General features: G+C 37.2%; 1 protein-coding gene across 6 annotated transcripts in view; it reads right to left on the bottom strand.

Annotated features, from left to right (window-relative positions):
• Positions 1 to 1,409: 1,409 nt before the first annotated feature.
• Positions 1,410 to 16,381, bottom strand: part of UBXN2A (UBX domain protein 2A) — a 39,583-nt gene continuing 24,611 nt past the window's right edge. For 3 of the 6 annotated variants that reach the window (XM_067703592.1, XM_067703590.1, XM_067703591.1), the window contains exons 4-7: positions 15,414 to 15,520; positions 12,430 to 12,567; positions 11,070 to 11,228; positions 6,056 to 6,940 (exon numbers count right to left, since the gene is read on the bottom strand). In XM_067703592.1, coding sequence (XP_067559693.1) covers positions 6,748 to 6,940; positions 11,070 to 11,228; positions 12,430 to 12,567; positions 15,414 to 15,520 — 597 coding nt within the window. In that variant the 3' untranslated portion in view covers positions 6,056 to 6,747. The other 3 variants (XM_067703595.1, XM_067703593.1, XM_067703594.1) reach the window with 3 other exon arrangements.

Genomic DNA, 16,381 nt, shown 5'->3' on the forward strand with positions numbered 1-16,381 from the left:
AACCTGGAGGCTTGCCGAGGCTGGCTGAAGGCCTACGCCCAGACGCCCGGAAGGTCCCCGGGGCCCCTCCGGCCCAGCGCCCGCTCTGCGCCTGGCTCAGCCCCCGCTCCCCTTGATTTGCGCTCACCGAACCGGGCTCCAAGGTGTGCGCTTCCGGCGGGTGTGGCGGCGTCTCAACTGGCGGGGCCAGGGTCCCTTCGGGGGACACTGCCATTGCGCACGGCTGCACGCGCACTGCGGCCGTCGCCCTCGGTGTTATCGCCCGGCCGCCCCCGCAGGGAGGGCGGCTCCCGAGCCGAGAGGGCGCGGCGCAAAGAGGGGCGGGCTAGCGGGCGCGCCCCGGGCCAGGGGCAACGCGCGGGAAAACGGGGAAGCCGCGAAGTGCGCGGGTTCGGTTTCCCGAAGTGAAAAACGCCAGAGCCCACATTTGCCGGGGGAAAGGCTGGCCAAGTCACTCGGGACCGTTTTCCTTGGGGTAGGTCTCCGAGGGAGAGCCAGCGGCCGTTCGCGCTAATCTCGCCTGCTAAATCCTCGTGAAACTCCACAAACAAGTTCATTAGAAAAACGAAGCAATAGAATTGACCTGCTCAGACTAAGACTATGACTGAGTAGGCTTACAACCCTCTTTAAAAAACTGATACAGGATGCCCGAAATACACATTCTCCAGCCTCATACAGATAATGGGTATGGCCATGTAACTAAGTCCTGGCCACTGAATAAAAGCTGAGTGGTGTAAGCAATTTCCCAGAAAGGTCCTTAAAAGGGAAGGGGTCACATCATATACAAAAATTAACTGAAAACCCATCACAGACCTACGTGTAAAGGCTAAAACTATAAAACTCTTAGAAGAAAGCAGGAGCATATCTTCATAATCTTGGGTTAGACAAATGTTTCTTAGATAGGATGCCACAAGCATAAGTTGGACTACATCTAAATGAAAAACTTTGTGTTGTAACCTATGCAACCAGTGAAAAGACGACCCACAGAATGGGAGGAATGTTTGCAAATCATAAGGATTTGTACTGGAATATATAAAGAACTCAAAACTAAACAGTAAAAAGATAGCCCAATTAAAAATTAGGTGAAGGATTTGAATAGATATTTCTCCAAGACAGACAAATGGACAAAAGGCACATGAAAAGATACTCATGTCATTAGGGAAATGCAAAACTACAAGATACCACTCCACTAGGAGGGCTATAATTATATAAAAAGACAGTAACAAGCGTTGGGGAGAATATGGAAAATCATACATTGCTAGTGGGCATGTAAACTGTGCAGGTGCTTTGGAGAAGTTTGGCAGTTCTTCAAAAGTTAAGTATGAAATTATATGACCCAGCATTTATTCCACTCCTGAGGATGTTAACAGAGATGAAAACATGATCACGCAACAACCTGAACACAAATGTTCATAGCAGCACTATTTTTAATAGCTAAAAAGTGGAAACAACCTAAATGTCCATCAACTAATGGCTATTTAGGATGTTAGGAATATTCATACAATGGACTATTATTCAGCAATAAAAACGACATGGATGAACCTTGAAAACATCATGTTGTGAATAAAGCCAGTCACAAAAGACCACATATTGTATGATTCCATTTACATGAAAATGTCCAAATAAATAAACCTATAGAAAGAATGTAGACTTGTGGCTGTCTAGAACTGAGGGTGGAGAAAGACTATTAATAGGGTTTCTTTTATTTTTTATATTTATTTTTTTGCGGTACATGGGCCTCTCACTGTTGTGGCCTCACCCGTTGCAGAGCACAGCCTCCGGATGCGCAGGCTTAGCGGCCATGGCTCACGGGCCCAGCCGCTCCGCGGCATGTGGGATCTTCCCGGACCGGGCCACGAACCCGTGTCCCCTGCATTGGCAGGCGGACTCTCAACCACTGTGCCACCAGGGGAAGCCCCATGGGGTTTCTTTCAGAGATAAAAATGTTCTAAAATCAGATTGTGATGGCTGCACAATCCTGTGAATATACTAAAAAAACACTGAGTTGTACACTTTAAATGGGTGAATTGTAAGGTATGTGAATTACATCTCAATAGCTTTTTTCAAAAAGGGAATGGGTATGCTTCTTCTATTGGATGAAATGATGAAATGCAAATGTGATGGCTGGTGCCAACAGGTTATCTGAAGACCTCAAGTTAACTGGTGCTGAGATCCGCAGATTAACAATACTGGAGTCATGACTTTTGATCTAGCAGCTCTGAACTGCTTCCCTCCGGACTTCTGCATGGGAAATAAAATAAAATGTATTCTGTAAGCCATTATTATTTTGGATTTCCCATTACAGCTAAATCTAACCTGAAAGTATACACTACCCAGTATAAAGCAAGTCATCCCATTTTCTATGCCTCAATTCCTTAATCTAGAAAATGGGTACCTTCAGTTTCCTTGATTGCAGCCCTAGCAAACAGTGCAAAGATAACTAGATAATGCATGTGTTAAATATTTAATTTCTTGGAAACTAAACAAACTCAAGATGAGTTTCTTTGGATAATTTACGTTTGAACACAACACTTTATATGCAATTTCAGCAGGTTTGGAAACACTTCACTCACAATACTTACACTGTGTTGCATGTACTACCACAATTTTACTTTTGAAGGGAAGTGGGCAACAGAATAAAAACAAAAAACACCTCCCTCCCTTTTTTGCACAGAAATGTAACTAAAAGGCATTTTTTTCCCTAACAGTTACTATTCTGCTTAAAGTGATGGTACATTCCTAATGCAATTTTTAAAGACAAATAGACTTCAATAAATAAAACACGCCGACAATAATCAAGAAGCCTGTCTTTTGAAACAAAACTAAAGACTGATACACTTCAAAACATCTGAAAGGATGCACACCAATATGTTATTAGTGGTTATCTCTGAATGGTGGAATAACAGGTGAGCTAAAGATCACTGTAGCATAACGGTATAATTTTCTCCAATGAATATGAATTATCTGTGCAAAAAACATACAGTTAAATCAAGTGACAAAGAGCCAAATATTAGTCTACTGAATAAGCCACTTCTATTTGAAGATTCAGTGTGATGAGCAATGTTTAAATTAAATGGTTTGTACTAAGAGTAAAGGGGTAAATCTTACTAAGGAGTTTTCATGCTAGTTCAACTAAGGACACAAAGGATGGTGTAAGAAATAAACACAACCATTGAGTTAGTATTAAAAATATCACATTTTAACACTTCTGAGTACTAAATGAAAGTAACATTGGTTAAAGTACCTGGCAAACAGAAAGCACCTAATAAATGTTTGTTGATTCTCAAACTGAATGACTTTGCCAAATAAAAATGACAAATGCATCCATATGTAACTATTTCATAACAAACAAATGTAAATTATCTCACTGATCCTTTTAATGAACAGTAAGTATTTCATCTTCAAGACAACAGTTCTTTAACCATTAGCAAGATTGCTTTCAAAATACTTTAAGGCACTGAAATAGACACATACATAATTTCAACACAATTAAGTATAATGAAAAGTATTCTGAATGACAGAAGTATATAAAATAAATAAGATCACCTTTAGAACCTGGATAATGCATAGTAATTTAACCAATAAATTAGAATCTGTAAAATTAGATATGTACTTCTGCATATCACCCCCAACAATGGTTTTAAACTGATTGATGCCACTTTTGAAACAACTACTTAGGTCAAATTATATTCCTCACCTAAGATGCTGGCTTTATTTTCAAGTTTGCCTTCCCTTGCTAAATTCAGTTTGTTTTCTAAAGTCAACATGTTTTGGGTATTCTACATATTTAACAACTTTAGAATTTTAAACTTTAATGTAAAGAGCTTTATCAGATGGTCCTCACTTTAGAAAACCTTTAAGAATATCATCCACATTAATTAGAGTTTTCACAGTTACAAAAATGAGGGTTCTTGCTGATGACAGGTCTTTCTCTACAGAACTTCTCACTGGGGTGTATTCTGCATGTACACACAAGAAAACCTCTAATGTGTCTTCTGGTTATTACTATAAACTGGAAAATCCACAAAGGAGGGCTTTTTATATGTACAAGAAAAATATTTCCAACAAGAAGCCCCTTTATAGAAATATATGGAGAATCAAAAATTGACTTATATTTATGCAAATGAAAATTATAAAATGCTTCATGATAGGCCTACATGAAACATTTTCTTACAGATTCTTGAAAATATATTAACAATGACTTACATTACATCTGATTTTACCATCCCCTCATTTTTTTTAAGAATGCCATTATTTTTGTTTTACTAAAGAGACGACTCTACCACAGACGTAAATGTTACAGACAATAAATATTTTCTATTATATATCTGTTCATTTCTGAGGGTAAATGACAAAAGGAAAAGGCTCTCCTTTGTTCTCCCTCTCTTCTTGATAAAAAGACCTCTACCACCTAGAAGGCTGAGAGCTAGAAAAGGAAGCATTCTCAAAATGAACTTCAAACATAAGATATATCTTATAAATCTGGTCATCTAGTTATGTGTATATTTCCCTTTTGTTATCCCTGAGCCTTTAATAAAAACCTCATTTAAATGTTGCAGCCTTGTCTCAGCTGTGCTTACAGAAGATAAAGCACAGGTTTATCTCATGATTAGTTCAGAATTAAAGGATGGGAGGACAGTCTAAGAACAAACTGGTGGACTACAATAAAATTTAAAGGTCTAACAGTCCGATTTCAGTTGGGTCTTGCACTGTCCATGATGCAGCACACAGGTTTTATTTTATTAGGGTGGAAGCTTAGTGCAGGATTTCCTGAAGACTGGTTCTCCTACTACATACCTAAGAATTACTTGGGATTAAAAATGTAGACATCTGGAACCCATCCCAAATACAATGACTTGTTAAAATGTGTGTGGTAGGTGGCAGGTAATAGGCATTCTGAAAAGCTTCCCAAGTGATTCTTACATATTAAGGCCTGAGAATCACTGCAAATCACTGCTTTATAAGACTAGCTCTTGCAAGGGTTCTGCAAGGTCAAAACTATTTTCATAATTATACTAAGACGTTATTTGCTTTTTTTCACTTTCTCATGAATGTACAGTAGCATTTACTATAGGCTACATGATGTGTGATACTGCAACAGACATACAGAAGCAGATGAGATTCCATCTGTCTTCTTTAAATCAGACAGTAAAGGTATTTAGAAAAAATGAAATACAATGCCACGTTTCTCACTAAATCTTTTTAAATTTTGGAAAATAGACATTTTTCATAAATATGTTCTTTATATTAACACGTTTATTATTTTTAATGAATATTTTATAACTTTTTTATTTTAAATATATTAGTATTTATAACCCACATAAACAAAAGTCTTGAGACCAAAAAGTTTGAGAACTGCTCTTTCCAGCAGACATCCAGCACCCTATGAACATTACTGCTGTTAGGCATGGCCACTTAGTTCCTTGGCACATTCAATGTATATTTCACTTTAAATATGATTCAATAGATCGTCTGCAAAAAGCTTCTTAAACTTATTGTCAGGCAAGGGGATTTAATCTGACAGGGAAATACTGAAGTGTAACCAGTTTTAGTTAAAAATCTAGCATGTTTTCCTTACTGACATCATAATGTAATAAATCCTTTAATATATAAATGGGCTGTGTGATGTATGAAATAGAAAACCATACTTTACATGACGCATTTAAAAAATGTTAATTAGTAACGTGACAACAACTAGCATTAGATTCTATGTGAGTGGTGGCAAACAAATGGCCCGCTCCAAATGTTAACTAAGAACAAACCCCTAATTTTTTTTTTTTTTTTTTTTTTTTTTTTTTTTTGGCGGTACGCGGGCCTCTCACTGTTGTGGCCTCTCCCATTGCGGAGCACAGGCTCCGGACACGCAGGCTCAGCGGCCATGGCTCACGGGCCCAGCCGCTCCGCGGCATGTGGGATCTTCCTGGACCGGGGCACGAACCTGTGTCCCCTGCCTCTGCAGGCGGACTCTCAACCACTGCGCCACCAGGGATGCCCCCAAACCCCTAATTTCTGAAAGAAAATAAAGTAGGGGATAAACTGCGGTTCCTAGAGAAAAAAGAATTCTTTTAAATTTATACGTTTAGAAAATGTTGAAATGTATGTCAGCAGATTGATACTGACATTATACTAAGCCACACAATTTTATTCTTAAATGAAAATACATTCCAGATATTGTTGCCGAGTTAATATTTGAGTGTATCTTGCCACTAGACAATGCAAATTGGGAACACTTCTGAGGGTGAGGCATAGCTGTGGTGAAAGCAGTTCCTTTCAGCCTTTTGATTGTATCTCAGATATAAATAAATTGCATTGATGTTTTTAACCTGCCATGTATAATTTTTTAATGTATTGCTATTTAAAAAAATCTGAGACAGCTAACATTTAAACAAATCACTGCTGTTTGGGAATGATGTTTGAATGAAAGATGCTATGAACATATTTGCTAATTTATACCGTATTAAGATTTTAAATGATATAGTTATTTAATATATCTTACGTTAAATAACTGGTATTTGAAAATAAGTCTATTTTTCTTTCTGAGTAGCCTTCTGGGAAAAGTTCATTGAATATAGTTTCCAGTCATAGTTTATTTTCCTAACTTGTACTTATTTTAAAATCTTCTCATCAGGAGGGAGTTAAATAGTGCAAAGCTCAGCAAATCTGACTTCCCCCCCATTTTGGTGTACATGTCCACTTATGACCATCATTTTTCTGGAAACCTTCCACTTAGTGTATCAAAAATCAATGTTATAACAGTTCTTTAAAAGGTTCAGCGGTTTTTTTGAGTCTCTGAATGATTACAGCATTCTGTAAATTGGCTTCTTCCAGTGTGAGTGTTTCATCTAGTAATTTGAGGAAAGGAAGAGCTGTTGCCAGGGAAAAGGGAGGACTTCTTTGTGATCCTTGGTATTTTTCGATGAAGTCTTTGATGTGGCTTACCCTGTAAAATAGCACAAACTATTAATATAATTTTATGAAAACCTGAATTAGTTAATTTAAGGTAATAACTTGTGATGATACCTGGCTATGTTAATCCAGAATAATCAAATTATGTTGATGTAACTACTCACTTGGGCTATCTTTTAAAGGTTCACTCCTGATAATAGTCAGGAATTACTATTCCTTATCTTAGATGTGACAAGGGTATTAGAGTTACATTTTGAGTCTCTATTTTTTAGAAACACACTCTGAAATATCTACATATGAAACTATATGAAGTCTGGGATTTGCTTAACATAGTTCAGTGGGAACTGAGTGATGATGGATCATTATATCATATCTTTGCTTTTGCATATGCCTGAAAGTTTCTATAACAGAAATATCTACATACCTTGCTCTGAATGGATCAGAAATGGTCCAACCAGTAATCCTACACAGACACAGGCTGTACCTCTTCAATACCACATCAGGCTGTGCTTCAAATCTAGTTAAGATAATTCTTAAACCAGTGCACGTAGATTTTCAGTTAGTATAATAAACACTATAATGTAATATAATCACTGCAACCTTTTTTTTTTAATAACAGTGATTTTTAAAAAATTATTTATTTATTTTTGGCTGCATTTGATCTTCGTTGCTGCACGCGGGCTTTCTTTAGTTGCGGCAAGCGGGAGCTACTCTTCGTTGCAGTGCACGTGCTTCTCATTGTGGTGGCTTGTCTTTGTTACAGAGCACAGACTCTAGGCGTGTGGGCTTCAGTAGTTGTGGCACATGGGCTCAGTAGTTGTGGCTCGCAGGCTCTAGAGTGCAGGCTCAGTAGTTGTGGTGCACAGGCTTCGTTGCTCCGCGGTATGTGGGATCTTCCCAGACCAGAGCCCGAACCCGTGTCCCCTGCATTGGCAGGTGGATTCTTAACCACTGTGCCACCAGGGAAGTCCTCCCAATCACTGCTATCTTGAAGGTAGCTCAAAGTTATGTTCATGTAAGTATATGCATGTGTATTTAGAAAGGGAAAGTACGTATACAGTTCATCGAAATTAAGATGCCACTGGGAGTTCCCTGGTGGCCTAGTGGTTAGGATGCTGGGCTTTCACTGCCATGGCCTAGGTTCAATCCCTGGTCAGGGAACTGAGATCCTGCAAGCCAGGTGGCACGGCCAAAAAAACCCCCCTGAGATGCCACTGATTCTAAGACTTGTCATTTTATATACTACTAAAATTTTTAAAAATCCAGATTATGACAAAATAGTTTCTTAAACACTTAGAATTTTTATACTTATTGAAAGAGCACTTTTAACTAATTTTCACACATTCATCAAATCACTTACTTCCATAATAAGATTAGAATAAAATGGTTAAGTCATTCCTAACAGTTGAACGTTATTCAGACTCAGATCCTTCAAATCACTTCTGATTCAGTTCATTGATGTACATGTTTTTCCATATAATACTCCCTTCTGTATCATCGTGTGTGTTGATGATACAGCAGTACTTTGAAAAGTGCTCCACTACTGTCTCTGGGATGATCTTTCATTGAGCTGACACCTGTTCTGCATGCTTTGAGGCAGATGCCAAGGCAAAGACAATTGTGTCATTACTGCCATATGGCCAACAAGAAATTATAAGGATGTATCCCCATTTCAGAGATGCTAAAATGTGAAAAAATGTGCAAACAAGAATTAATGAAATATGACATCACCAAAGACAGAATTTTCCCATTCAATCAAATTCACCAATTGCTACTCTGTTAATCTGTGCAGGTTACCAACAAAATCAAGAAAATGGTCACTTGTATTTATTGGGTACCAAAAATTGGATAATGAAAGGCTAAAGCTTATGGCAAAGAATATAAATACAAAAAAACCCAATAAAGATTAAAGGAACTGTGCAGTAAAAATTAAAAATGTGTACTGTGATCTCTGCAATACTACTACAAGAATAAAGAAATGCCAATCTAAAAAGCTATGAGAGGATAAAAAATAATACTCATTAAGCTCAAAAAGAGGCAAGAAAGGAGGAATGAAGAATAAAAAGCCATGAGGTAAAGAGAAAAAAAAGAGCAAGATGGTAGCCTTAAACCTAACTAGTTCAGGATATTATAAAACATTATAAAAACTGGACTAAACATTCCAATTAAAAAACAAAGCTTGGTTAATTATCACTTAATAAATACCATTGGCCAGTCAAAGGTTTTTAAATGCTTCAAGTCATTCAGGGAAAAAAAATGGTAGGTGACTATTTGTTATTGAATATGCCAGAAGTATTTTTCTAGACAAAGAAGTTGGGATTAAAATAGTTTATTTCCCTAAAAGGAAACAAACCTGAGTTGTAGAGAACAAACTTATGGTTACCAAGGGGGGAAGGGTAGGGTGAGACGAACTGGGAGAGTGGGATTGACATATATACACTACTATGTATAAAATAGATAATAATGAGAACCTACTGGCATACAGGCCAGATATGAGAGGGAGTTGTGGTGGCCCAGATCAGGGAATCCGAGTCCAGGTTGGGTGAAGAGGGCATCTGCACAGGAAAGCGGCCCAGCTTCCTGGTGTCAGAGTCTGACCAGCACGAGGAGTGCGCCCATGTAGAGGGAGGCAGGTGGGGACGGTTGCAGTATGAGCAGGGTTAGGAGTGTGTCCACACAGAAGAGGTGCTCAGTGCAGAGTGTCAGAAGCCAAGTTGGGTTAGGAATATAGGAGAGATGGTACACAGCAGGCTGTCTCAAGCAGAATAAAAAGAGCATTCATACAGAGGAGGGGCCAACTGCAGTGTGTCAGAACCAGAAAGAGGTGGCAAGTGACCACTCATAGGGGAGGATAGGCAGCACTGACTGCCAGAGCCCAGGAGGGCAAACAGGTCATTGGCATGATGTGATATGTCAAGAGACCCAGCAGGAAGAGGGAGGTTTCCAGGCTGGGGAGGAGGCAGCAGTAGAAGAAGGAGACTGGTTACATGTAGGAGAACTGATTAGTAAATAAATATATTGGGGGCTTTCCTGGTGGCACAGAGGTTAAGACTCTGTGCTCCCAATGAAGGGGGCCCAGGTTCAATTCCTGGTCAGGGAACTAGATCACACATGCATACCACAACTAAGAGTTCACATGCCACAACTAAGGAGCCCTCAAGCCGCAACTAAAGAGCCCGCCTGACGCAACTAAGATCCAGCACAACCAATAAATAAATAAATATTTTTAAAAAATAAATAAATATATTGAGAGTAACTGGAGCCAGGTTTCTCACTGAAGAAAGTTAAACTGAAGAAAGTGAAGAAGTTAATTACAAATATGGAAAGGGGAAAACTAGAATAAACCCTGTGGTGGTGGATTGAAATTAGAGCTATCTATGTGAACTCATGGTTTTCGCTATGCAAAGATATAGAAATACATTTGTAAATGTGTGTGTTAGTGTGTGTATATATATGCATATGTGTATGTATGTATAGACACCTGTAGCTCTTTCCACTCAGAGGGCCTGGGAATGCTGGCAATAAGTATACCTAGTAACCAGATCCTCAATACCCTTGGCCACTAAAAAGAACCAGGGCTTCTTAGAAAACGTACAGAACGAACCTGAAAAAAAATTTTGTGCCAATAAACAAGAAAATGCTCAAAGAATGATGGGAAGATGTAAAAAGTTTAAAGGAGGTCCCAGGGACTTGGAAACCTATATACAATATGTTCCTACTTTAATTAAAATGAAAAAACATTTTAAGACGAGATAAAAGACTGGAAAAATCCATCAAACTAGTAGTAGTGATTATCTCTGGGTAATGGAATTTAACTTGATTTCAATTTCTTTCAGTACTTTCCTGCATTATCATTCCTTTTCTACAATTAACAGAAAAATACACACATAATGCTAACGATCAACTTAAAAACATATTAAAAATAATGCTTTTAAAATTATGTATCTAGATAAACAGGAAAACTAATGAAATGATAATCCATAAAACAGACTGAAAATACTATATTAATGTCCAAGAATTTCCATTGTCATGAAACATTATGTTTAGAGAACTATTTATTAAGATCCTTAGTTCTTAAAAATAGCTGTTGACTGACCTGAAAAGAAGAAATACAATTAAAACTTAGGGAACAAGTCAGACTAATAATGAAATGGAAGACTCACCTATGAGAAATGTTAAATTTCTGGACAATCCTTTCCCCATTGGCTAACCAGATCTGTATATTAGTGATGGGTTCCAGACTGTTTAGTGGGACAGTAGACAACTTATTTTTATTCTCAACTTCAATAGTCTTCGCTTTAGAAACAATTTTTGGTGTAGCACTAAGAAAATCCAGACAACAAGTCAGATGCATGTTTTTCATTAAGCAGAACTTTATCATTAAACCATTACTATAAAAACTTTACAGTAAGTATAGCTTTTAGGAAGATTTTAGCTAGTCACAGCTGTTCCCTAACACATAAAGGTATTAATATCAGTTATATCCATTATACATGATGATCATAGGAATCTAATAAAATTATGCACATATAAGTAAGTTGTAAGCTTGTGGACTGTTACGTAAGTATACTTGAAGAGTATACTTATGTATTTGAATCATGCCTTACAGAACAATTTTATAGTGCTGACAGATCTATGGACTTTACCTTTACCTACTCCCCAGGTTAAAATTTCTAAAAGAAATTATAAGTTCTCTGTAGAGAACAGTCCTTGGGTTATAAAGGAAATGAAAGGAAACAAAGTATTCCCTCATCACTCTGAAAGTCACATTGGGATATTTTTACATGTGTGGATGAATATGCATTTATATAACTTACCAATCTTGATAATTAATATATGAGAATTCATAAAAATGAAAGCAATCCTATAGTTAACCTCTTTGCATATTCTGCCACAGGCATAATTAGATAAGATGAATACTGCAAAGTTTGAAAATATTGGGCTGGTCAAAAAGGTCGTTCGGGTTTTTTGGAAGAGCTTATGAAAAACCCGAACGAACTTCTTGGCCAACCCAATAATTAAAGGCTCTGATACCGATACTAACTTTATCAGGCATTATTTCACTTTTATTACCTCAAAATTCAGATACTGATCAGAGAACACAATGCTGAAGGCATTGGTAACTATAATACAGAACCCTGTATCCAAAAGCTAGCCTATGTACTCTGTGACATTAACGGCAAAACTCAAGTGGTGGGTGCAAGGGAGAAAAAATGATTTAGCCACCCAATTTTGCCCAATGTCCTCATTAAGCCAGGCACTTTTTTTTTTTTTTAAGCCAGGCACTTTTGATCAGACAAAACCAAAACAGCCACCATGACTTTTTAGTATAGTGCCAGCATATGTTAATTTACACTAAGGTGAATATGACTTAGAAGCTCTCATAAAAGTTAACATGAAAAATCTCATTTCCAATGGGAGAAATGATAACTCTATATATGTGGTCTACATAGTAAAATAATGACAAGCTGAATATTAGTCAAACCTCTGCTTATGGAAATTACAGATCATGAGCCTACTCACCTTCCCAGTCTGTGACCCTGTCCTGAGAAGGGCTGGAACACAGGTTTCGTTGACATACATACTTCATTTTTCTTATCTTCAACTTTAACATCGACCTCCTCTTTATCAAAAACTCCCTGTAATTCTAAAGGTAATTCTCTTGGAAAGTAAAGAAAGAAAGTGATAAAGCCCCTAATATGTTTTTTCTTTCTCTGAAAAACATACTGTGCATGTAAAAAGAATAGAAAAATATACAGAAATAAGAGGCATATATATTCTATACAATAAAAACTAAATGTATTTAAAATAATAGTGAAAAATCAAGCTCTTATTTCATTCTTTAAAATGAAAATATAGCTACATGCTGGTTCTAGAAAAACAAGACATAAAAAAATGTAAACACATGTAGACTTAAGAAAGAAAATGACAGCCCCCTCCCCCAAAAGTGACAGTCCTTATAATTCCACTCTCACTCTAATAAAAAGCTTTGCAGTGTATCTCCTAAATTTTCTCTCTATATAGTAAAATTCCACATAATAATTATATTTTTTCCAAAGATGGTATCATTCTATGTACACTATTCTGTATTTTGCAAACTGCTTAAAAAAAAAAAAAGCAATATACCACAGAAATTTTCTCATGTTAGTATATGGATATATGTCATTCATTTTTACCACATGCACACTGTTATTCTGTTATAAAGTAGATCAAATGGTACAAACATAAAATACTCTTTTTATCTTTTTCTTACTGACTTGTAAGAAATATGTATATATTCCATTTACAGGATATACGAGAAACAAATATTCCCAGTTTGGCATTTGATTTTACATAATCAAATTTATCTTTCTTATACTGCTTCTGGGGTTCATGCCAACTATAGCTATATGCAACAACATGGATGAATATCCCAAAGAAATAAGTTGAGTAGACACAAAAAATAAACACATTGCATTTACACAGAGTTCAAAAAAACAGATAAAATGAAAAAATTATAAAGAAAAGCAAAAAACCATAAAGAAAAGCAAAGAACAACTTACTACTGAAGTTAGGATAGCATTACTTCTGTGATATTACTACAAATAATGTGTAATTTAATCTTATCACGAGGACGAAATTAGATAAATCTGAATTGAGAGACATTCTACATAATTTGGGCCCATAATCTTCAAGTGTCAAGGTCATTAAAAACAGACAAAAACAAAAACTGAGAAACTGTTCCCTCCTGAAGGAGACTAAAGAGACATGACATTTACAAGCAATGTGTAATTCTGAATTGGATGCTTTTGCTATAAAGGATAATATTAAGATAAAAAGTGAAACTTGAATACATTCTGAGGAACAATTGGTAATAATATTATACATCAATAGATGGTTGTATTGTGGTTACATAGGAAAATATATTTCCTTTTTAATAAAAATACAAACTGATGCCTCATCATCCTGAATACTTTACTTTAGCAACTTACTCTCAAATACTTTTAGAAAAGTTCTTTGTACCACACTTGCAACTTCTGTATTAGTTTGAAAAAGATTCCAAATTAATTATATTACATAATATAGAGCCATTTAAAATCTGTATATACGTTGTACATATACATACATAGAGACCTATATATGTGTATGTATATATTAAAAATTGGTTAGATGTAGAATACTATCAACCCTTCTGAAATAAAAACTGACCAAAATAAGTACAGGGAAGTCCTGGCAGGCGGATTCTTAACCACTGCATGACAAGGGAAGTCCCAAGATAGTCAAAATTTAAAAAAAAAAAAAAATATATATATATATATATTATATTGGGACTTCCCTGGTGGCACAGTGGTTAGGAATCTGCCTGCCAATGCAGAAGACACGGGTTCAAGCACTGGTCTGGGAAGATCCCACATGCCGCGGCGCAACTAAGCCTGTGCGCCACAACTACTGAGCCTGTGCTCTAGAGCCCATGTGCCACAACTACTGAGCCTGCGTGCCACAACTACTGAGCCTGAGCTCTAGAACCTGCGAGCCAAAACTACTGGGCCCGCGTGCCATAACTACTGAAGCCCGCACGCCTAGAGCTTGTGCTCCGCAACAAGAGAAGCCACCACAATGAGAAGCCCACGCACCGCAACAAAGAGTAGCCCCCAGTCACCGCAACTAGAGAAAGCTGCACACAGCAAGGAAGACCCAATGCAGTTTAAAAAAAAAAAAAAAGACACGTAGGGCTTCCCTAGTGGCGCAGTGGTTGAGAGTCTGCCTGCCGATTCAGGGGACACGGGTTTGTGTCCTGGTCCGGGAATATCCCACATGCCGCAGAGCAGCTAGGCCTGTGAGCCATGGCTGCTGAGCCTGCGCGTCCAGAGCCTGTGCTCCACAACGGGAGAGGCCACAACAGTGAGAGGCCCCATACCGCAAAAAAAAAAAAAAAAAAAAAAGTGAATTAATTTAAGTCAGATTTTGGTTGGTCAGAATTCAAATTCCTGACCCTTCAAAATTACAGCTGTGGTTCTTTTAAGAAAACTCACCTTATGAAAAAATCTGAATTTATAAAAGAAAAAGTGTCTTTGAATGCATAGGAACATGTGAACAACATTAAAAGGAATCTTCTAAATGAAATATATCTAAAATATCCTCCTTGGACTTCCCTGGTGGTGCAGTGGTTAAGAATCCGCCTGCCAATGCAGGGGACACAGGTTCGAGCCCTGGTCCGGGAAGATCCCACATGCTGTGGAGCAACTAAGCCCTTGCGCCACGACTACTCAGCCTGCGCTCTAGCCTCGAGCCACAACTACTGAGCCCACGTGCCACAACTATCGAAGCCCACGAGCCTAGAGCCTGTGCTCCACAACAAGAGAAGCTACCGCAATGAGAAGCCCACGCACCGCAACAAAGAGTAGCCCCCACTCTCCACAACTAGAGAAAGCCCGTGGGCAGCAATGAAGACCCAACACAGCCAAAAATAAATAAATTTAAAATAAATAAATAAATAAAATATCCCTCTATTTACAAAGATTGCTTACCCTTTTTTGATGGAGTTCAGAAACTGCTGACTTGCACCATCAGAATAACTTCTGAAATCATCATTGACTGTGAATCCATTTTTCCATAATTTTATACTTACATCTGCCTGCAAAGCAGTAAGAAACAAAATGCATCATGTAATAAATGAAATGTACTAATAAACTAAAAGTCCCTTGAAACTTTCTTCTATCAGTGTATATTTTATATATCAATCTTTTCTTTAAAATAGAGATATAACTGACATAACATTGTATTAGTCTTAGGTATACAACATAATGGTTTGATACATATATCTATTGCAAAATGATTACAGAATAAGTGTAAACATCCATCACCACACACAGCTACAAATTTTTTAAATATACCATTCTTAACAGCAAGCTTCAAATGTAAAATATCAAAAATTACAATGTACACATAAAATATGGTTAACAATGAATAATATTTTAAAATAATTCATTAATAATTTTCTTTAAGAGAGGTCATTTGCAAAAATATTCTGTGCCCTGTCTTAGAGGACACTAAAGCTTTCTGGCCAGAACAGACTTCTCAACAGTTAGAGAAGAACTTTGAAATGACTTGAACATTAGACTTTGAACATTAAGAATAATAAAGGGGGAAAAAAAAACTATGAGTAATTAATGGCTATTCCTTCAAATATAAACTATCAGTGTTACTGTTATCAATATTTAATCTCTCAACATCTTGTTGATCATCTCCTAAGAACATTATTTATTCACTCATTCAATCAAAGAAGTCACTGTAGAAATATAGAAAGGTTCAGAAATACAGTAGAATGCAGGGATGCTTCAGGCTGAACACAGAAGGACTGAAAAATCCATTTAAGAAAACAGACTATTAGAGGCCTTCCCTTGTCTCTAGCATTTATTCATTCAGCATATGTTTATTGAGTGCCTAATACGTAACAGACACTCCATTAAGATGTTAGGGAAAACAGTCACAATAA

The sequence above is a fragment of the Pseudorca crassidens genome, chromosome 14 (assembly GCF_039906515.1).
Source record: "Pseudorca crassidens isolate mPseCra1 chromosome 14, mPseCra1.hap1, whole genome shotgun sequence".
Taxonomy (NCBI): Eukaryota; Metazoa; Chordata; class Mammalia; order Artiodactyla; family Delphinidae; genus Pseudorca; species Pseudorca crassidens.